This window comes from Papilio machaon, chromosome 2 (genome assembly GCF_912999745.1).
Source record: "Papilio machaon chromosome 2, ilPapMach1.1, whole genome shotgun sequence".
In the NCBI taxonomy this organism is placed as follows: Eukaryota; Metazoa; Arthropoda; class Insecta; order Lepidoptera; family Papilionidae; genus Papilio; species Papilio machaon.
The window spans coordinates 3,460,987-3,480,325 of NC_059987.1; the positions used below are offsets into that span (position 1 = coordinate 3,460,987).

Below are 19,339 nucleotides of genomic sequence, written 5' to 3' on the forward strand. Positions count from 1 at the left end.
TAAAAGCGATTGCACTACGAAAAGACTGACGGAATGTTATTTAAACTGGGTATTAGCGGTTTAGTGAGGGTTACATGATGGATTCTTACCCCATTGTAGAAACCACAAAAATACGGATAATCTCTTTGCTATATAAAATATACTGTGTCTGACGTTTGTACTAAAATATGTAGCAATTGTTATGTATATCTTTCCGTCGTAAAATATACGAGTACACAATTTAAATTTCGTATTACCAAAAATGTAGCAAGGAAGTTTGTCATTATTTTACTAAAGGTATTTATATTGTTTTGTTTTTGTAAACTCTGATTCATTCTATCGTTGTTATTAATTGCAATAGTAAAAATTTGCAATAATTTTAAAGCGATTACCATTTTTTAGTTGAGCATTGAGGCAAGTCAAGCGTCAATCTCCGCCATTAAGTCACGCTCCGTCGATGCGGTGTTGTAAATAATGGAATCCAAGTTTGCTTTGCTGTTTTTATCGACATTATTGTTATTTGCTTTCGAAACGATTATGATATTATCATCAATCATAATACTTCAGGTATAAATATAAAGATTACATATCAAAATGCTCATGAATTGATTTTGAACGAAAGAAACAAATAATACAAATAAAATGTCATGACATAAAATCTTTTATCAAGACACTATATTGCTCGTGCTTATGTCATTTTAGTCATTAAATATTCATAGTGATTGATAGCTTAAATTCATATGCGGATAAGAGCTATTCGACAATAATAGATTGCCGATGATTTCCTATATAAATAAAGCTAATGGTGAATTCCTATTTTGGTAATGGCAGCGAAAGTTAAATTTCGCGAAAAAGCACAAAAGTAAAAGTCGTCGATGGTTAAGGTCATTGAGGATTGTGTGTCAACGACAGGTCGAGGATAACAATCTTCTAGTTATTATAATGTTGTTTTGATCAAGAAAGCGTTAAATAAACGAAATAAATATTGTTTAAATTTGAAATGTAAAAAATAAGGTTTGATCACTAGTGTTATGGTACTAGATGTTGCAAGCTATGTTACTTGTTCCTGAACTACTCGCTTACATTAACGTAGCCACTCCCCGTGTTACGCCTAAAGCAAATAAATGTGAGCTCTCTTTCTGCTTATAAAAGTTACGGGTTACTGCCTTTAGGGTACATGTCCCTTTTAACAACGTGAAACTGTGGCAACTTTGCAGCCTTTAATCGCCCCAAATTCCCCATTTCTTCACAAAAGCTTTGAAACGAATTTTAAAACCAAGTTATACTTAATTAAATTTCACTTTTAGAGAATATTAAATGCAATTTTCTTTATTTTTCAAATTAGATTATAATAAGAGAAAATAAACGTGTTTCTCAATTCATTGTATATAAATACATAGTAATGTTATCTTTTATTTCGAACGCGGCAAATAAATGGCGTATTTGTGTCAATTGGAAAAATTTAACCAATTTAGTGTTATCGTAACAAATGTTATTTGTGTTTTATCAACATGTTTATTCCGTTACACGTCACAAAGTAGAGCTCAATATTTACTGTTGACGTATTTAAAGATGCCAAACAAATAAATATAATGTCTCTCGGAAATCTTATTGCATATTTGGAAAATTTAAATTTAACAAAATTACGTTCTACAAGTATTGACATAAAAATAGAATTAAAAAGTGCTTATGTTACGCTATGTCTACAATTAACTTTCAAAATACCAAAGACCACCAAAAATACCAAAAACGTTACGTAGTATAAATTGAAGGAAATTCATTCGGATATTGAGTTGCTATAAAATTCCACAGCCATCACAACTCTTATTCCTTCTTGGAGTTTTCAAAAAATGAGACGGATGAATATATGTTTTATACAAGTGTTTTGTTAGTGAAAACCCACTCATCTCTTCAGTGTGGCCGGTGTCTAAAAATATTGTAAGCCTGCACTAGCGCTGCAGTGCGGATACATTCGTTGCTTTAGTACTCGTCTGTATCGAGCAATCGGTAACAACACCCAAAAACCGCTCTACACCAATCTCTATCAATTAATTCAGTAATGGTTCTCACTTAATTTTTCAAAACTGGAAAGTAAGTAATGTAGTTCATATTCATGTCATGTCTTCATCATTATCAAACTGTATTAATGACATAGTATAATCATGATGATTCCCTATTTTCAAAATTTCTACATACTACTTCATACAAAAAGGTAGCGGTTATATAGCCACATTCTTTAGTGTAAGTTTCTCAAAATGTTATTGGTGCGCGTGGCTTGCAATTTAATAGCGGGCTTTCCTTTTTTTATACCGATTCCTTAACATGGCGTATGGAAATTAATTGTTAATTAAAGATACAGGTGTATTCACTTAGCAGTAATTTAATAAGTTTTACACTACTGCTAAGCGAATTAGTAGTCTTATATTTGAGGAATTTATATAAATAACCGTCCATTTAATGTGGATATTTTAGGGATCGAAATTTTGAGTGTACATTTGTAGTACAATTTGATCAGTAAAATTTAAAACATACAGACTAATTAATAAACACAAACACGAAGTTGTTGCTACGTGATGACATACGAGTATTCGTCACCGGAGATAACCATTCGGTTATTGGAAAGAACAATGCGAGGTGTAAATCATTTATTGATGTCAGGTAAACAGTTTGTTGTTATTGCTTTGACAAGGAAACGGTAACAGATTAAGCTTCGGGTTGGATGAGTTTACCACAGTAAGGTTGAACAAACCGTTCTATAATTTATACAATAATACAATTATTACATACTTGAATATCGAATTTATTTACGCTTCCTCTAGATCTGATATATCTAAGGAAACATTACCCGTTTGATAACAGGAACAATAGATTTGAGTCATGCCCAAAAATGAATATGTTGTATCCGTTGTTTTCGTATCCGATAACACATGTCAGCGTATCGCAGATAGCGTGCGTACAGTTTGCGACACCTGCTCCACATTCGCGCTACCTCCGATATCAGGCACTCACAAAGCTTTAGGTTTAGTCATCTCCGCACAATACGACGCACTCACTCAACTGCTGACCAACACTTCTGGATATAAAATGTATAACTCGTAACGAAGCGAAGCTATTTGTTACGTGGCAGTTACCTGCAATGTTTGTGATGTGAAGTTCGCGTGACTGGCTTCTGCTGTGACCAAATATGGCGAACGTGAAAATCGAACGTGTTACGTTACTCGAGGAAAGGTATTGCATGGAGTCACACTTATTCATACTATTATTCTTGTTCTAGCGTAAAATCTTCTGTTTTTAGACAGCGTTCATTATTTATATAATATACTAGGTAACAAAATTTTATCGATGATGATTCCTTACTCACTAAACTATTACGGATATTTGAAATCAAAATAAACCACCAACGACAACTTAACCTTAATGTAATTAGTAAGTAAAGATAAAACTACTTACTTTCTTCTGTTCTTTACACACATATTTAAACAAGATGATAACAAAGAATTGGTGGTTCATTTTCTCCTATCAAAATATAACCAACGTTTTAAACTGTCACAGTGATGGGGTCATGACCTGTTATACGTCTTTATTATTACTCATATAACAACACCAATACGTAAATGTTTTTCCACAATTAGTAGTACGATATTTTAATGTATAATTTATCAAATACCAGTAAACTTTAATGAACCATTTAAAAGATAAACTCAATGTTTTCCCAAACTAAGATTCTAATATACTACTATTCATATTGCATACTATGTTCATATATGACTCTGTTATTGCACTCGCATCAAATATTTACTTATTCATCGATGTAATTATAACATGCTAGGAAACCCGTCAATCTCGTAACGTGAGCACGTGCCACTGACACTATATGCGCCCCACAAAGGTTTCTCTGGTGCCACTAACGCCATTCTTACAAGGACTTAAACGTTACTACGCGAAAATGACACATGATGACATGATTTCTGTTTTAATATGCAGAGCAAACCTTTGATTAGATCAATGCGTTTACTTTCAATCTTTTCTTCTATACGTTTGTTGGTTAGACGCACTCTTGCATGCCGTTCTCTATGTTCGTGATCTTTTTCTGTTCTAGAGATACTAGCACTAACATTCCCAACATACATTTGTATCTTTCCAAATGTGTTTTTTTTATAATATGTAATAAATATTTTTGTATTGTTACCAGGAGACAAGAGTCGATGTACGCCATGACGGGCCTGTACGCGGAATCAGGCTGCGCGGAGGGCGAGGCTGGACCCAGCACGCCGCCGCACGTCGCGCACCCGCCGCGCGACACTGTGAAGTGCCACAGCAGGAATCCTTCAGCAGGCATCTGCGACAGGTTAATGCAACATTTATAGGAAAAAAGGGATCGGTGAAGTTGATTCTGCGGATTCAAAAACCACAATTGGAATTAACGGATTTTTATTGATAAGTTTTGGTTTTTAATTTAATTGGCGAACGCTCCAGTATGTCACCATCTGTTAAGTAACCTGTATACAAAGGCATCCACAGTGTGTTTCAAATACATTGGATTCCCAAACTGCACAATGGAAATATAAAAATATTTTTTACTTAATAAGGATGATACATTGAAAAGGACTAGAATTGAGTGAATTGAATTGACCAACACATTATTATTTATTCTGTAAAAGACGGTTATTTTATCTGATACATAAACAAAGAAACAATCATTGTAAATGAATAAATAACGACATTTACCGTTGTGGCCTGTGGGTCCCCGCTCTTGGAATCTTTGTATACGTACGTCCTACAATAAAAATAACTCACTTATGTAAATACATAAGAATGAATAATTTATTGTTAAGTATTTGCTACATTTATCCGGCGTTCTCACGATGAAGGAAAGCATCGTGATGCAACCTGCACATATCGGAGAAGAAATTCAAAAATATATGTGAAGTCAAGGAACTTGCACTGTGCCAGCGTGGTTGTTTAAGGGTTTAACATATATATATATAAGCTGACGACGAACAAACGAATTATTAATATACAATGCTGAACACGGTATTAGTCAACTACGTTCCAAATGACATCCTAAACGCCGTATGTTAAGAAACATTGGTCGTAAATATTTCTTTACGTAACAGTTTAAATCTGTAGCTGTGTGTGTTGTGTTCCTGTCGTACACATACATACAAACCATGTCGCGACCGTCTGTGGCCCATTTTAGTTAAGACTACTTATGATCGACAATGTACCTTGGCACTTTGTTGAATATTGATAATAAACGAGGCCACTATGCGGCTTCTTGATTCTCTTGGAACTTGGACTGCATACGCGTTAATATTGTAAAGTAATAAATGGTACATAAAATAGTTTTCAGACTTCAAATCTGGAATCCGAATGAATCAAAGTCGAAGTGGTCAAAATATTGGTAACGTTAATCTCATGGAAGCCGTGCCTTAGTTTCGATGATTACGGGGATAAAAATACGATTAATTACTGCAGCGCAAACAAGTTGTGACATACCATTTTACCATTAAAAAACTCTGCTGTAATCTTGGAGGCGCTTAGCCTAATCCACTTCTAATTCAAGTAAACATAGTTAAAAGCAGTTAACTATGTAAAACGTGGAGTACAACAACAGTTTAAATGTAACCATGTAATAACCGCGCAATAATTTTATCAATAGCAAAATACAATAGCTGAAGTGATACAGATACGAATAACAAAAATGTCCGATAACAATTGACTATTTCCGCTTTTTTACCTGAATGATTTAGATCTTGTCGGTGATTTTATATAACGTAAAAAAAATAATTTAACATGAATTTCAAAAAAGGACTTCTTATAAATGACAATATCTAATATTTATGGTATTAAATTAGGATTATTTGTTGCAGAGATCGCGAGCGGGAAAGAGAGAAAGAGAAGCCACACCAGTTGTTCCCAGAAATTCTAGACATTCCTCATGACGCGCGTGACTGCGGTATCCTGTCCTGGAGACCGTTATTTATCCAGAGATTTTCTAGTATTAAAGTAAGCGTCCAAATTTTTTAATATAAATTCACAACAAAGTTTAAATTCCTTTCTAATATCTACATATCTGTGTATTTGGGCGGTGGTCGACCTGGAATTGCGTAAAATTTTACATAAATTATGTTAAAAGAGGCCGTTCATATTGCATAAGTTTATATTGTTTCCTTTTCGTCTTTTAAGTGAGATATTTTGAATAACTTGTTAACATGTATGTTTCATACATAAAGCTAATGTATGTAGGCGTTTTGTACACTAACGGAATGCCACGGATGTTGAAGCAGATAATATTGACGTTTAAAGTTGGAGATTAGATGTCGTGGCTGTTTTATCTAGACAGTTATTTTTTTTTATTCTTTAAAACAAGGAAGTTTCTACAAGACTTTGTAATAGAAATATCTTCATTGACTTGCGGAAGAAATTGAACCATGATTAGATTGAAATTAATAAAATAAGTAACCATAAAATTCAAGAATATAGTATGTACGCATTCATCGTTGTAATGTTTGTTGACAGTAATGATAATCCCCTTTATTTTCTCTTTAGCCTATGTGTTTTAAAATGTTGTATTTAAAATTTTCAATATTAAAAATGTTAATTTGTTACAGGTGTTCGTATTTTTCCTTTCGTTCCTAGTGACGCTACAGCAAGCGTTGAGCTCCGGATACATAAACTCTGTGATCACGACGATCGAGAAACGGTTCGAGATCCCGTCCAGCCTGTCAGGCCTCATCGCGAGCAGCTACGAGATCGGCAATGTCATCACCGTCATCTTCGTCTCATATCTCGGCAGCCGGCGACACATACCCGTCTGGATAGCAGTCGGTATGATATCGGCAAATAACTACCTAACTTACATAATATATAAAAATTATGTAAACATAAAGAGCATAGTTTAGGCTAGGTTCGAGCTCCCATGTGGGGTTGACGAATCATACGTGTAAAGATAGGTCTTGAATTTCAAATATTATTACTTTTAATATAAACATTGATGTAAGACTTTTTATGTAATGATTATAGTAATTGTCAGTTCAACCATCGTTTACATAATTCTATTTGAGTTCAATAAGTGATTCACGACATTAATTTTTAATTTAGCTATACTAAAACTTTCATAAATATTTGTAATTTGAATAATGATCTTCAGGATTTTAAAAACGATATTGCTTCATTAGATATTGTCTTCCACATATTAGTTTTCATTCAACGAGTAAAGAGGTTTCATAATATTGTTGTCAGGCGCTGTAATAATGGGTATCGGTTCCCTTGTGTTCGTGGTGCCGCACTTCATTGCGGAGGCTAACAGCGAGATGATGGCCAACAACAAGTCAGACGACAACATCTGTCGATTGCCGCGCGCTCTCGAACAGGATATGGGCGGCCTCGGCCGGCTGTCGCAGGGCCTGCCGCCCGCTAACCTAAGGCCTGACAACTGCATCAAGGTAACTGAACACCAAATGACGTCAAAAGTTTGACATTTGTAAAAACTGATATTGGACGCAAAGATCAATACCTTATTTACCGAACTTACCGAACATCAATATCGTATAACAAAAGCGTTCGATCACCACTTAAAATCAGGTAAGATCATGGTCTAGATCTTATCCTTTGTAAAGAAAAATCGATAGTATGTATATTGTAGTATGTTGATCGGTCTGCAAACTGCCAACTGCATTAAAACAATTACCGTCAGTTTGGAGCATAACGTTTCGTCATTTTTTTTACATTGAAAGGTGCATAGGTATATCATATTAATAAAAAATGCCATGTTATTTATAATAAAGAACATCTCTGCTTCGGAAAAAACAATTTTAAATGCATAGCTCACGCCGCATTGGAATGGTGCGGGGAACTGTTGCGGTATTCCCCAAAACATGGCGCATACAAAACCACTTTTATTTGCAGTGCTAATGATTGTTTGTTAAAATAATATTAACGATGTTAGTATCAATACTGTAAAAAGTAAATAACAATTGTTATTTATTTACACTTGAACAATGTGAAAGCATATTGTTATTGTTCATTTAAGTTAAAAAAATATGAGGTTTTAAGAAAAAAATAAGCTCGTAATTCATTGTATTGACTCTTCAATAAGCCAGGAATGTCTCTCCTTCTTCGTTTGTCTCTTCCTTGTGTGTGTTACAATACTATAATATTGTGTGCAGAGTTCACCGAGCACTTTCATGCCGGTGATGGTGTTCGTGGTGGCGCAGCTGCTGCTGGGCTGCGGAGGCTCGCCGCTGCTCACTCTCGGCACCACCTACGTCGACGACCACGTCCGCCCGGAGTCCTCCAGCATGTATATCGGTGAGTACGTTAGCGGTATAACGTTTTCAAACACAAAAGCAGCCGCCAACAAATGTTTCTTATCGAAGTGTGTTTAATGTATTGTCACTTTTTAACTGCATTTTAATGTTTTTACTATAATTTATTGACAGTCAATAAAAGATATAACTATAATTCTGAAAAATGAATTATATAATAACTGTCTGTCTGACGAAATCGAATTCGAATGACGGAAAGACCTTTCGATATAATCTTCTTATCTTTAATTCCGGAAACTTTTTTTGTACAAATATGTAGCCAAAATTTTACGTCGGTAATTGTAATACAATGTCCTTGATCGACCTTTCTGAGTTACGTGCGGCTTTCCTTCGTACAGTGCGGTGCGGTGCTACCATAAATCGCACACAGCACAGGTCGCCGACCCAGACTTGCTTGGAGGTTTTTTATTTTCATACACCAACCGTATATGTTTAACGTATTTATGATAAATAGTAATAATTCAATATATATTTACAATAAATATAAGATACCGATTATAAATAGTTGATTAAATGTGAAATTAAAAAAAAAAGAGGTGTTTCTTATAATTTTGTCTTTACTTCTTTTTAGTAAAAGGTATAACATTGATGCCACCTTAAAAGTATTGTTTGTTAGTTAGACATTACTAACAATATTTAATACAAATATAGTCATAAAACAATAAACAAACGCCAATACAAAATGAACAAATTGTAGTTTACTTTTCATAATTTTTCATTTTCGGTCTCGAGCTTTAAATTCAAATTATCATTCCATATCCTTTTATAAAAACAAACAGCATGTTTAGATAAGCCTTTACCAAAAAGTCGGAGTTTAACAGACAGTACGATAACGGTTCGGCGAATTCGCATTATGAAACACGTTTGGCTTTATTATCATTGATACGTTGTATGCAAATTCTCTTTGGAATTCAATAAAAACACGACGTGGAAAATATGTAACTGATTTTCATAAGTGATAATATCCTGAGATATTAGGGTTGTTATTGCGCTAGAAAGGCAGTATGTGAAGCGCAGATACGATCAGCCTCGAAACTTCAACCCCGCTCGCCCTTGACACTACCCCTCACCTCGCGCCTCTCACCTCTTTTACCTGTAACAGCTGATACTTTCCGCTTCATTCTGCCTATCACTGTACCTTCGCAAACGTAAATTTCATCAATTTATATTAAACATGTACTTGAAAAATAACGAAGGCACATCCTTGCATAAGCTGTAGTTTCTCGTCTTAATACCAATTAAAGTATTCGGTACAATCCTTGTTAGTAACAGATGTTGGCAACACACCTATAATTTGTTTCAGACTTCATTTTTGAAAAATGAGTATTCAAAAGTCGTAAACACTAATTTAGCATATAACTCCTTTATATGCTCCTTTATATACCCGACACAAATGTCATTACACAATATAAAGGCACTTTTAAGTTCTCTGAACAAGGAGAATTAATGAACTCTACAATTCTTCTAAAGCAAAAAACCTTTCTCAATCTGAGGGAGCGAGAGTTTTGTAATAAGGCGGTCCTGGAGGGCGCTCCACAGGTGCGGTTTGAGCTCGAGTGCCTCTCGCGCCCTCTTCATTCTCCCCACGAGACTTTCACTTTGCGTTCTATTTTTTGAAGATGCCAATATGAAATGGCCACTTCAATATTGTGGATTTACGTTGATACACCCACATTCTACTTTGTTACAGTAACTTCTCACTGCGAAAACACCTGTAAAAACAACAATACCAATGATGTATTTGAACAGATGTTTCGTAAGCAGGAATCTATGGCTATGATGTATGTTTTACGTAATATGTAACCCTTATTTAATATGGTTACGTTATATTATTTCGATATCATTTTTTTAATAGCCCAATATTAAATGTACCGTTATGCAATCATAAGCCAGGTCTTAAAAGGCTCCATATGAGCGACGCGGCACAGCGCGGAGAGGAGCCCCTAATAATTACTATGTAGGACTTCATGTTGATCTGATCACCGACCTTATCAAACATTGTGCTATGTTCCCACATAATTTATTTAAACGGATATTAGTCCTAAATCGCGTTATCAACCGAAATGTTAATTACTGATTAAAATATTCAGATGTTGTATATGTTATACGTTTTTTATTAACAAGTCAACTTTCAATTTCGCAAACCCAGTGTGGAGATACCAATCTATAATTCATAATTAAATCAAAACTAGTTTCCTTTTGGCGTAACTAGTTACGTAATCGTTTATAAGATTTCCTTTTCCATAAAAGGTGTATCAAAGTGTTATAAATTAGCATGTATCACGCGATCTTAGCTAATGTTAAATCGGAGAGTTTAAAATAGAGCGAAATGTCGTGGTAGTACTGAGTGACCTACATTAGGCCCGCAATGTCTGTACCGGGGTAGCGCTGCCGGTTGCCGCATGCAGACATTTTTCTTTACTATCGCTTTTTGATTTTTACTCATGAATCTTATATAATTCACAGAATAAAAATATCCACTTTTGACTGTAACATTTTGAATGATCTACAAGTGACTTTAAGCGCTCATTCGCATTTGCGCTTTTTTATCGCGCGTTTAAAAAGCGGTCAAATAAATCAAATACTTTCCATGTGTTCATTAGGCAGCGTTTTATAAACGCGACGTTTTTTTATCATGCAGTGTTGCTTGCATTTTAAGCGTTAAGCGAAAGAACCAAGAGTCGCGCGAGAGCCGCCAACGCCGAACTTTAACAGCGTTTAAAAAATTGTTGTTATGTTGTTCCAGGTTGCATGTACAGCATGGCAGCGTTCGGGCCCGTGCTAGGGTTCCTGCTCGGCGCCTACCTACTCTCCTTTCATATGGACTCATTTTCCGGAACTATTATATCCATTGGTAAGTTGTTTTAGTTTTGTTTTGTCAACGCATTGTTAATCTGCCTTTTTATAATTTGCGTTTCGATTTCATAAAATAATTTATTCAACATTTTTCAAACTCAACAAGAGATATCCGTTATAAACAGACAGCTCCCGGTACTTTAAAACCTTTAAAGGTTTAATGAGTTCTTTGTAAGTTAATGTCTTGGAAAAAAGTAAACAATTAGCTTATTTTAACATCTTTTTCGCGGAGTTTCCGTTGGTCTCAACGACCTAATTATACTAATGGAATAATTCCATCCATGAATATAAAACCTGTTTGTTGCTTTTTTAGTTAAAATTAAAACCGTTACTTCTACGTAGTGAAATCGCGTGTAATATTTAACGTTATTTTACTTTTTTTTTTCAGATCCTGGAGACCACCGCTGGGTTGGCATGTGGTGGGGTGGATTCCTGCTGTGTGGGTTGCTATTAATTCTAGTTGCTATCCCTTTCTTCTCCTTCCCGAAAGTGTTGGTGCGAGAAAAAGAGAAAATACGCTTGGTAGAAAAGGCCGCCGCCGCTAGCGGGTCCTCAACCAAACCACCTTCGAAGCCACAGACCGACATCAAGGACACGGGCTACGGGAAAGATATCAAAGGTAAAGTAGAGAAAATGTGATCAGATAAAGGAATTTCTTATCTTTTAAATGTTAAAGGAAATAATTATCGTCAAAAAAACTACTATAAAAAGACTTTTGTTTGTAGTCGACATTGTACCTTTTAACTTTTAAATTTGAACGATTTTGAAAGAATTATTCCGATGTTGTAACGTGCAGACATTCCGGTGTCGATGTGGCGGCTGCTGAAGAACCCGGTGTACGTGGTGACGTGTCTGGGCGCCTGCATGGAGCTCATGATCGTCTCCGGCTTCGTCGTCTTCCTCCCCAAGTACCTCGAGACACAGTTCAGCCTCGGCAAGAGTCAGGCCAGCGTCTTCACCGGTATGTCACAACACAACAAAACATATGATATCAGCTGTCGCCCGCGACTCCGCCCATGCGGAATTAAAAATAAACTTAATAAGTACCCTATGTGTTCTACCAGACTATGTTCTACATCTGTGCCAAACATCATCAAGATCCATTGATCCGTTCTGGAGATACCTTCTAACAAACATCCATCTAAACTTTCGTATTTATAATATTAGTAAGATGTAGTTAGTTAAAAAAAATCCAGAAACAATTACACGAAATTATTTTTATAATTTCTATTTCATAACCGCATAAAGCTTAATGAATGAAAGTTTTACTTTAGATAATTACTGATAATCGCTTCAAATTTTACTATAATCTTTATATTTTATCTTCAAAATAATTGAATCGAAATAACTATATCCTTGTGTCAACACCTAAAGAGTTAGAGTATTGTATACAAAAATATAATGATATATTTCAGGTTCGATAGCGATCCCCGGCGCGTGTATCGGCATCTTCATGGGCGGGTGTCTGCTGAAGCGGCTGGAGCTGCGGCCCAAGGGCGCGGTGCAGTTCGTACTCATCTCCAACACCATCTGCCTCTCCTGCTACGCTCTGCTCTTCTTCCTCGGCTGCGACAACATCAAGATGGCCGGCACCACCATACCCTACACCAACAACAGGTACACCATCATCTAAATAGCATAAAGCGCCTCTATTTTATGATTGTGTCCTTGGAGGTTGAGATGGTGCTTTCGTTAATTCCAGCTTTTTCATGTCAGTGTAGCCGAAGCAGTCAAAATAAATTCAAATATTTGCGTTAAGTCGTACATTAATACTGTGTTGTTGTTTCAGCAATTTGGAGCCGTTCAAGGTGAACCTGACTGCGGCGTGCAACTTCAACTGCCTGTGCACGGAAACGGACATGGAGCCGGTGTGCGGCAACAACGGCCTTACCTACTTCTCGCCTTGCCACGCCGGATGTGCCGCCTTCTCCTCGCGCTCCAACTTCACCAACTGTGCCTGTCAGTGAACATACCACTACTTCCTCAGAATCGTTATTGTCTCCCTAAGTGTAGATTTTTTTCTCAGACGTCTACCAAATTGTACCCTTATTTAAAGTATTTGATCATAAAAATGTATTTCCATTGTCCAGGTGTACACGAGAACAGCCGCGGTGGTGTGGGTGCGGGCGCGGGTGCAGGCGGGGCGACGCTGGTGGGCGGGGCGTCGGCGGCGGCGCTGACGGCGCAGTTCGGCGACGTGACGGTGGTGCCGGTGGCGACGGCGGGCGCCTGCAACCCGCCCTGCACCACCATCTTCCCCTTCCTAGTGCTGCTCTTCTTCATGACCTTCGTCGTCGCCGTCACGCAGATGCCGCTGCTCATGATCGTACTCAGGTAATACTAAATAGCCTAAATTAACTTTTTACACGTGTATCATCGGTTTATAATCCGATCGAAATAGTTTCATGGTGTAATTATCCCTCGTTCTTCGTTGTTTTAGATCGGTGAGCGAGGAGGAGCGTTCGTTCGCTCTGGGCATGCAGTTTGTGATCTTCCGGCTGTTCGGCTACATCCCGGCGCCCATAGTGTTCGGCAACCTCATCGACTCCACCTGCCTGCTGTGGAAGCAGTCCTGCGGCGGGGAGAAAGGCGGCCGCTGTCTTCTATACGACATCGAACAATTCCGTTACAGGTGCGTTATTAAGAATATTGATTCCAGGATGTTTATAAGATTTTAAACTCCATTAGAAATATTGCATTTCTTTACAAGATATTGAAATGAGATTAACATTTTTTTTTTATTTACATGTTTGTAAGTTAGTATAAAATGTTTCAGATACGTCGGTTTATGTGGTGGTATAAAAATAGTCGCACTCGGCATATTCATGGCGGACTGGTGGCTGGTGCGCAGGCGCAGGCACCTCGAGACCACGGCGCCGCTCGACCCGCAGAAGGACATAGCGGGCTCCATCATCAGTCTCGACAAACGTATGTATTTATTCAAATTCTAATTATCATACAAAGTATCAAAACATCATCATCAGCTCACTATACGTCCGTACGAAGGGGCTCGGAGCCTACCCTAAGTTAGGGGTGACTAGGCCATAGTTAACCACACTGGCCCAGGGCGGGTTGGTTGACTTCACTCTTTCAATTTCTTCTCAGATTTGTTGCAGGTTGCATCACGATGTTTCTTTCACCGTAAGAACGTCGGATAAATGTACATATGTAAATCGAAAATCGAAAAATACATTGGTACATGGCGGGATTCGAACCCATAACCTGCAGATTGCAAGTCAAGTGCTTAACCCCTGGACCACCGACGCACATATACAATACGCTTTTTAATAATTATGCGAGTACGTGTAGCATAGAATCGGGTTTCATTTTAACTCGGTTATACTAATTTGCAGTTTTCGAGGAGCTGCCGTCGGCGGAGAACACGAGCGGGTTTCGGTCGGGAGTGACTTCGGGCCACAGCTCCACCACCAGCACGCCGCTGGAGCCCCCGGGCGCGGCGGGAGCGGCGGGCGAGGAGCCGCGAGCCGCCGTACGCCGCACAGACTCCCAGCACTCGCACCACTCACACCACGGCAAGACGTCGCGCGTGCTCGTCGCCTCGCGCCATCTGCGCAACGACTCCAAGACCATACAGCTGGAGCCGCGCGCGCGACACCACTCGGGTGACGCGACACGCTCGCACTCGCGACACAACTCGCGAGACCTCAGTCTCGACCAGCTCAAGCAGCTCGCCATCAAGAGCATGGAGAGCCTTGACCTCACCGTGCTGCCGCTAGCCAAGCCCCCGGACGAAGAGACCAAGCGGCTCATCGAGGGCGGCGGCGTGCTGCGTCACCGGCGCACCGGGTCTCGCGACCTCAAGCCGGCGGACTCGCGACACAAGCGCACCTCCAGCCACCACATCACAATGGAGCCCGGCGAGCTCGCGCTGCAAATGCACAAGGGTCGCAGCGTTGACCAGCTCACCCCTACCCCCGCGTCTCCCGCGCTCGCACACACCCCCCATGAGCCGCGAGCGTGAACCTCGTCCCGACTGACGCGCCAATGTGCGCAGACTCTATCTCGGTGATAAAGTGATAAATTTCAAGGATTTAGATTTAACATTTGATACATTTGAATCCTTGGTTCTAGCGAATGTTACATATTTGAAGAGACGAGACTTCTTAGTGAAATTAAATCAATATTAGTTCACAGTGCTGCAAATATTTGAATAAATGAGAAATGTTACGAGTGCACTTTGCAGTGTGGTGGATAGAAGAAATAATTTATCATTAAGTTGTTACAAATCCTTATTTAGCTTGACACGTTCTTATTGCACATAAAAAGTTGGATATGTATGTAAATTATCTTCGTCTATTACACCGACACAGCTGACGGCAAGTGATTTCAAATCATATCTTTAAATTAGGCTAATTTAATGCTTATAAAAAAATGAGAGAAGCTCGCTTAACACAGCCCTAAGAGTAGATTAAAAATTAATATCTAAATGTTGAGTGTAGCAGGTTTTAATAACAGGAAAAAAATTAAATCACAAGAGACTGTTATAGTATAAAAATAGATCACATCTTTTAGTACTATTTCCGCTTCTAAGAAGGCTTAATAATTAACTAAAATTAACATGTCCTCATAATAAAAAAAAAGATAAACTTATGCTATTGCATAAATGGGTCAGTTTAATAAGGGAAGAATTTTTTGAGGCATGTTGCTGAGTTTGTAAGATAATTTATGACCCATTTCTTATTTCCTCCCCACTTCAAAATCTACTTATGTAAAGAATTCAAATAAAATCAAATTAAAAAAATAACTTGTATGTATATAACTAACATCTGGGTGAAAAGAAACTGACCATAAGAATGTAAGCAATAGCATTTGCTTATTTTACTAACTAATTCGTAAGCCTGAATAGATGCATTCATCACAATTAGTCTTCATCACAATTAGTCTTCATTTAGATTTGTTATTAGTAAAAACTTGATATTATCTAACATAAAAAAAAGTTACATCTAAGGCTTTCAAATATTACGAAAGCCTAATTAGCCTTAAACTAAATTTAATCTTACTTTTCAGCAATATTTACTAGCTCTTCTTGAAGAATTACCTTTTGGTACCAGTTGTTTAGAATCATCAATAATATTTCAGAGATATGCCTAGTTAATACTTGTTTGAAATGTCAACACTCAAAAATTGTTAATTTACAATATTTCGACATGGCAACATCTTTTATGTGCATGTCATTTTGTTTTATGTTGAAATCTTTTTGGTTAATTCTAAAAATGATAATACTAAAAGCACCATAAAACTGTGGTACAGTTTTTAATCTAAGACTGAACCATTGGTTGACCAAATGATGCTAAGGGAGGAATTAATGTAATCTTTTAACTTCAATGTTTCAGGTTTCTTTAGGATAACTATGTAAAATGTATAAGTTATGGAATAATTTAAGATCAATATTAACACAGAATCTCAGGTTGTAGGAAGAAAATATCGTGTGACATTTTTCGTTGTGACCTTGAATTTTTAACTGTGCAATTAAATTAATTTTGTCTGTGATCTCAAACCGTAACAAGTTGAAGAGTATTGTGAATAATGTTTGAACACAGTCATAGTATTAAAACTAAGTCCTCGCAACCTGCAACATCACCTTTTATTATTAAGATGTTTTAATTTAATTTGATTTACTCCATTGTCTTATTTTATGTAATGATCACATTTGTAAGATTGTACCAACAAAAGCAACGTTTTTGTTTTTTTTTTTGTTCATTCATCTAACATATCTTTAGTTTAAAAATGATATAAGTTTTTTCTACATACTATTGTGTTGGTTTTTGAAGGATTTTTAGTCAAAATTGTTCTATAGTACGTTTATTTTCACATTCTTTTCGTTATATTCCGATTTTTTTTTCTTGTATTTTTTATGTGACATTTTTTGTGTAGGTTTTATGAAATATGATTGTCAAAAAAAATAATTTCAAATTTTAGTTTTGTAACACTTTTCAAAATGTCAATTTGTGGGCTGCTGTTTGTATAAATTATTAACTCAATTAATATTACAGTAGAAATATTTTTTTAGTACTGAATTAATATTTTAAAGCAATATATTTATCAAAAATATAAAAGACAAGGGAAGCATCAATGTAAATTGTCATATATTTGTTAAGAGAGAAATAGTTTGATATGAAGAGAGTGTTTTATCTAAAAATGCCTTATTACAATAGGTCTTAAGACTTGATACTGACTTAGCTGTATTAGTTGTTGTCCAATACCAAAGTGATGGTGTGGCAACAACTCTCTAAACTAATTTGTTGCATTTAGTGATTAATAAAATTGCATACTTATTTTAAAACATTTTTATTTTAAACATCCATCCATCACAACACATCTTAGTTATTGCTGTTGAGCTTTGGAAATCTCAATAGATTCATCCATGGCACCTTTTAAAAGAGAAAATATGTCAATATTGCATAGCAAAATTCATGTCCAACATTCTAATGATGCCATTACAAAGTATTTTATTCATAAAACACTAACTACTGTAATTACAAAATTAACATACTACATACTAGAGATGATTCATAACTACAAAACTATTTCTCATAAATTTACACGACCAGTATTCAATCTAACTCACCACACTCTGCAATGACAACTTTCTTGGAGGGTGTTCCATTTCGAGAACCAAGATTTTCCATCTTTTTAACTACATCCATTCCTTCTACTACTGATCCAAATACAACATGCTTGCGGTCCAGCCAAGGTGTGGCTACAGTTGTAATAAAGAACTGCGATCCATTTGTGTTAGGTCCTGCATTAGCCATGGACAATATCCCGGGGCCAGTGTGCCTCAGCTTAAAGTTTTCATCCATAAATGTACGACCATAAATTGATTTCCCGCCAGTACCATTGTGGTTAGTAAAATCACCTCCTTGGCACATAAAGTCGGGAATTATTCTATGGAATGATGAACCTTTGTATCCAAATCCTTTTTCACCAGTACATAACGCTCTAAAGTTTTCAGCTGTTTTAGGGACTTCATCAGCATTAAGTTTCATGACAATACGCCCAAGTGGCTCTCCATCAGCAGTTACATCAAAGTAAACTTTTTTTTCTTGCTGAGTTGAGGCAAAGCGTAGTGCTGCAGCGGAATACAGTGCGCCATTGATAAAAGTGCGACGTATTATTGATGATAGTGCCATTGCTGTTGACCTGCAACAAAATGTTTAGGGTGATAGCACAATCGACGTTGTCAATGACTCGTAGTCAGGTAAAAATATAGGTAATCGCATTAAATCCATTGATGCTGTCGTGCCTTTGATAATTATATATGGCGTAAGCCCAATTAAATAATGTTGCATAAATACAAATATTAACCTAACTTAACCTACTATGTCGATAGCGAAGAATTAGATTCTCATTAAGATCCTTAGGTACTTTTATTTCAAAAATGAAGAATTTTTTTCTACAGGAAGTTGACCATCATATAAATTTTACTTGTAATAAAGCGGGACAATATTTTTGTAAAGGTTAAGTAGGTACACAACTAATATAAGTAAAATTACTCGATACTCGCAAAAAGACAATATAGAAAATTCTACCTGTTTTCAGTAATCTGCAATCTGTCTCGTATTTTTCCAAAATATTAAAATTTTAAAACCTCTTTTCCACCTTTTTCAAATGGACTTCAAATTCCATTCCATTCCACACCAGAGCAAAGAGTATATAAAAGATGGACCAGAGCTGACCTAATAGTGTTACCTGTTATGTTCTTAGTGGAAGAAAAGTGAAGGAAAAGTGTCAAATACAAGAACTAGAATTATTTTGGAAATCTTTATCAACCTTGTGTTAAAATTTTACAAGTCAGTGACAATAACATGTCCAAGATACAAAACATGACGATGAATCCATGAGTGTATTGTAATTGTTTTTTAATTAAAGATAAATAATAATTAAAGATTCGCTATTCAGGGATATTAAAATAGCAGTAGCACTTTGCATCATGATATCCAGCAACATTAAGTTTATATAGATATCACTTGACACCGGTATCCAATGCCTTAATAAATTAAAAAATAAATCAATTGTCAAAGAGAAAAAACCTCAGAAAAAAACAGATTTTAGGTTAGAGTTACTGAATACTTTGGGTTAGAGTTAAAAAGTACTTGGAAGAACTTGATTTAAAACTTAGTATACCAATTCAGTTCTTACCCATTAACAAA

General features: G+C 36.5%; 2 protein-coding genes across 4 annotated transcripts in view; one reads left to right on the plus strand and one right to left on the minus strand.

Moving 5' to 3' along the window:
* The window catches only part of LOC106717638 (solute carrier organic anion transporter family member 5A1), a 41,654-nt gene extending 26,205 nt beyond the window's left edge, over positions 1-15,449 (plus strand). The window contains exons 1-15 of one of the 2 annotated variants that reach the window (XM_014511534.2): positions 2,830-3,207; positions 4,172-4,327; positions 5,853-5,988; positions 6,594-6,810; positions 7,225-7,427; positions 8,151-8,292; positions 11,056-11,163; positions 11,554-11,784; positions 11,962-12,126; positions 12,581-12,782; positions 12,955-13,124; positions 13,256-13,499; positions 13,606-13,797; positions 13,942-14,093; positions 14,519-15,449. In XM_014511534.2, coding sequence (XP_014367020.2) covers positions 3,164-3,207; positions 4,172-4,327; positions 5,853-5,988; positions 6,594-6,810; positions 7,225-7,427; positions 8,151-8,292; positions 11,056-11,163; positions 11,554-11,784; positions 11,962-12,126; positions 12,581-12,782; positions 12,955-13,124; positions 13,256-13,499; positions 13,606-13,797; positions 13,942-14,093; positions 14,519-15,147 — 2,991 coding nt within the window. In that variant the 5' untranslated portion in view covers positions 2,830-3,163 and the 3' untranslated portion in view covers positions 15,148-15,449. Of the gene's footprint in view, positions 1-2,829; positions 3,208-4,171; positions 4,328-5,852; positions 5,989-6,593; positions 6,811-7,224; positions 7,428-8,150; positions 8,293-11,055; positions 11,164-11,553; positions 11,785-11,961; positions 12,127-12,580; positions 12,783-12,954; positions 13,125-13,255; positions 13,500-13,605; positions 13,798-13,941; positions 14,094-14,518 lie in introns of those variants that run through there. The other variant, XM_014511533.2, reaches the window with a different exon arrangement.
* Positions 15,450-17,464: 2,015 nt separating this feature from the next.
* LOC106717633 (peptidyl-prolyl cis-trans isomerase) lies at positions 17,465-18,855 on the minus strand. Of its 2 annotated transcripts, XM_014511521.2 has the most exons (3): positions 18,719-18,855; positions 17,755-18,329; positions 17,474-17,557 (listed from the first exon to the last, which is right to left on the minus strand). In XM_014511521.2, the coding sequence occupies exons 2-3, from the start codon at positions 18,317-18,319 to the stop codon at positions 17,511-17,513; spliced, it is 612 nt and encodes a 203-aa protein (XP_014367007.1). In that variant the 5' UTR covers positions 18,320-18,329; positions 18,719-18,855; the 3' UTR covers positions 17,474-17,510. The 2 variants fall into 2 exon arrangements, with proteins under 2 accessions (XP_045539990.1, XP_014367007.1); XM_045684034.1 differs by having other exon boundaries at positions 17,465-18,329.
* Positions 18,856-19,339: the final 484 nt, after the last annotated feature.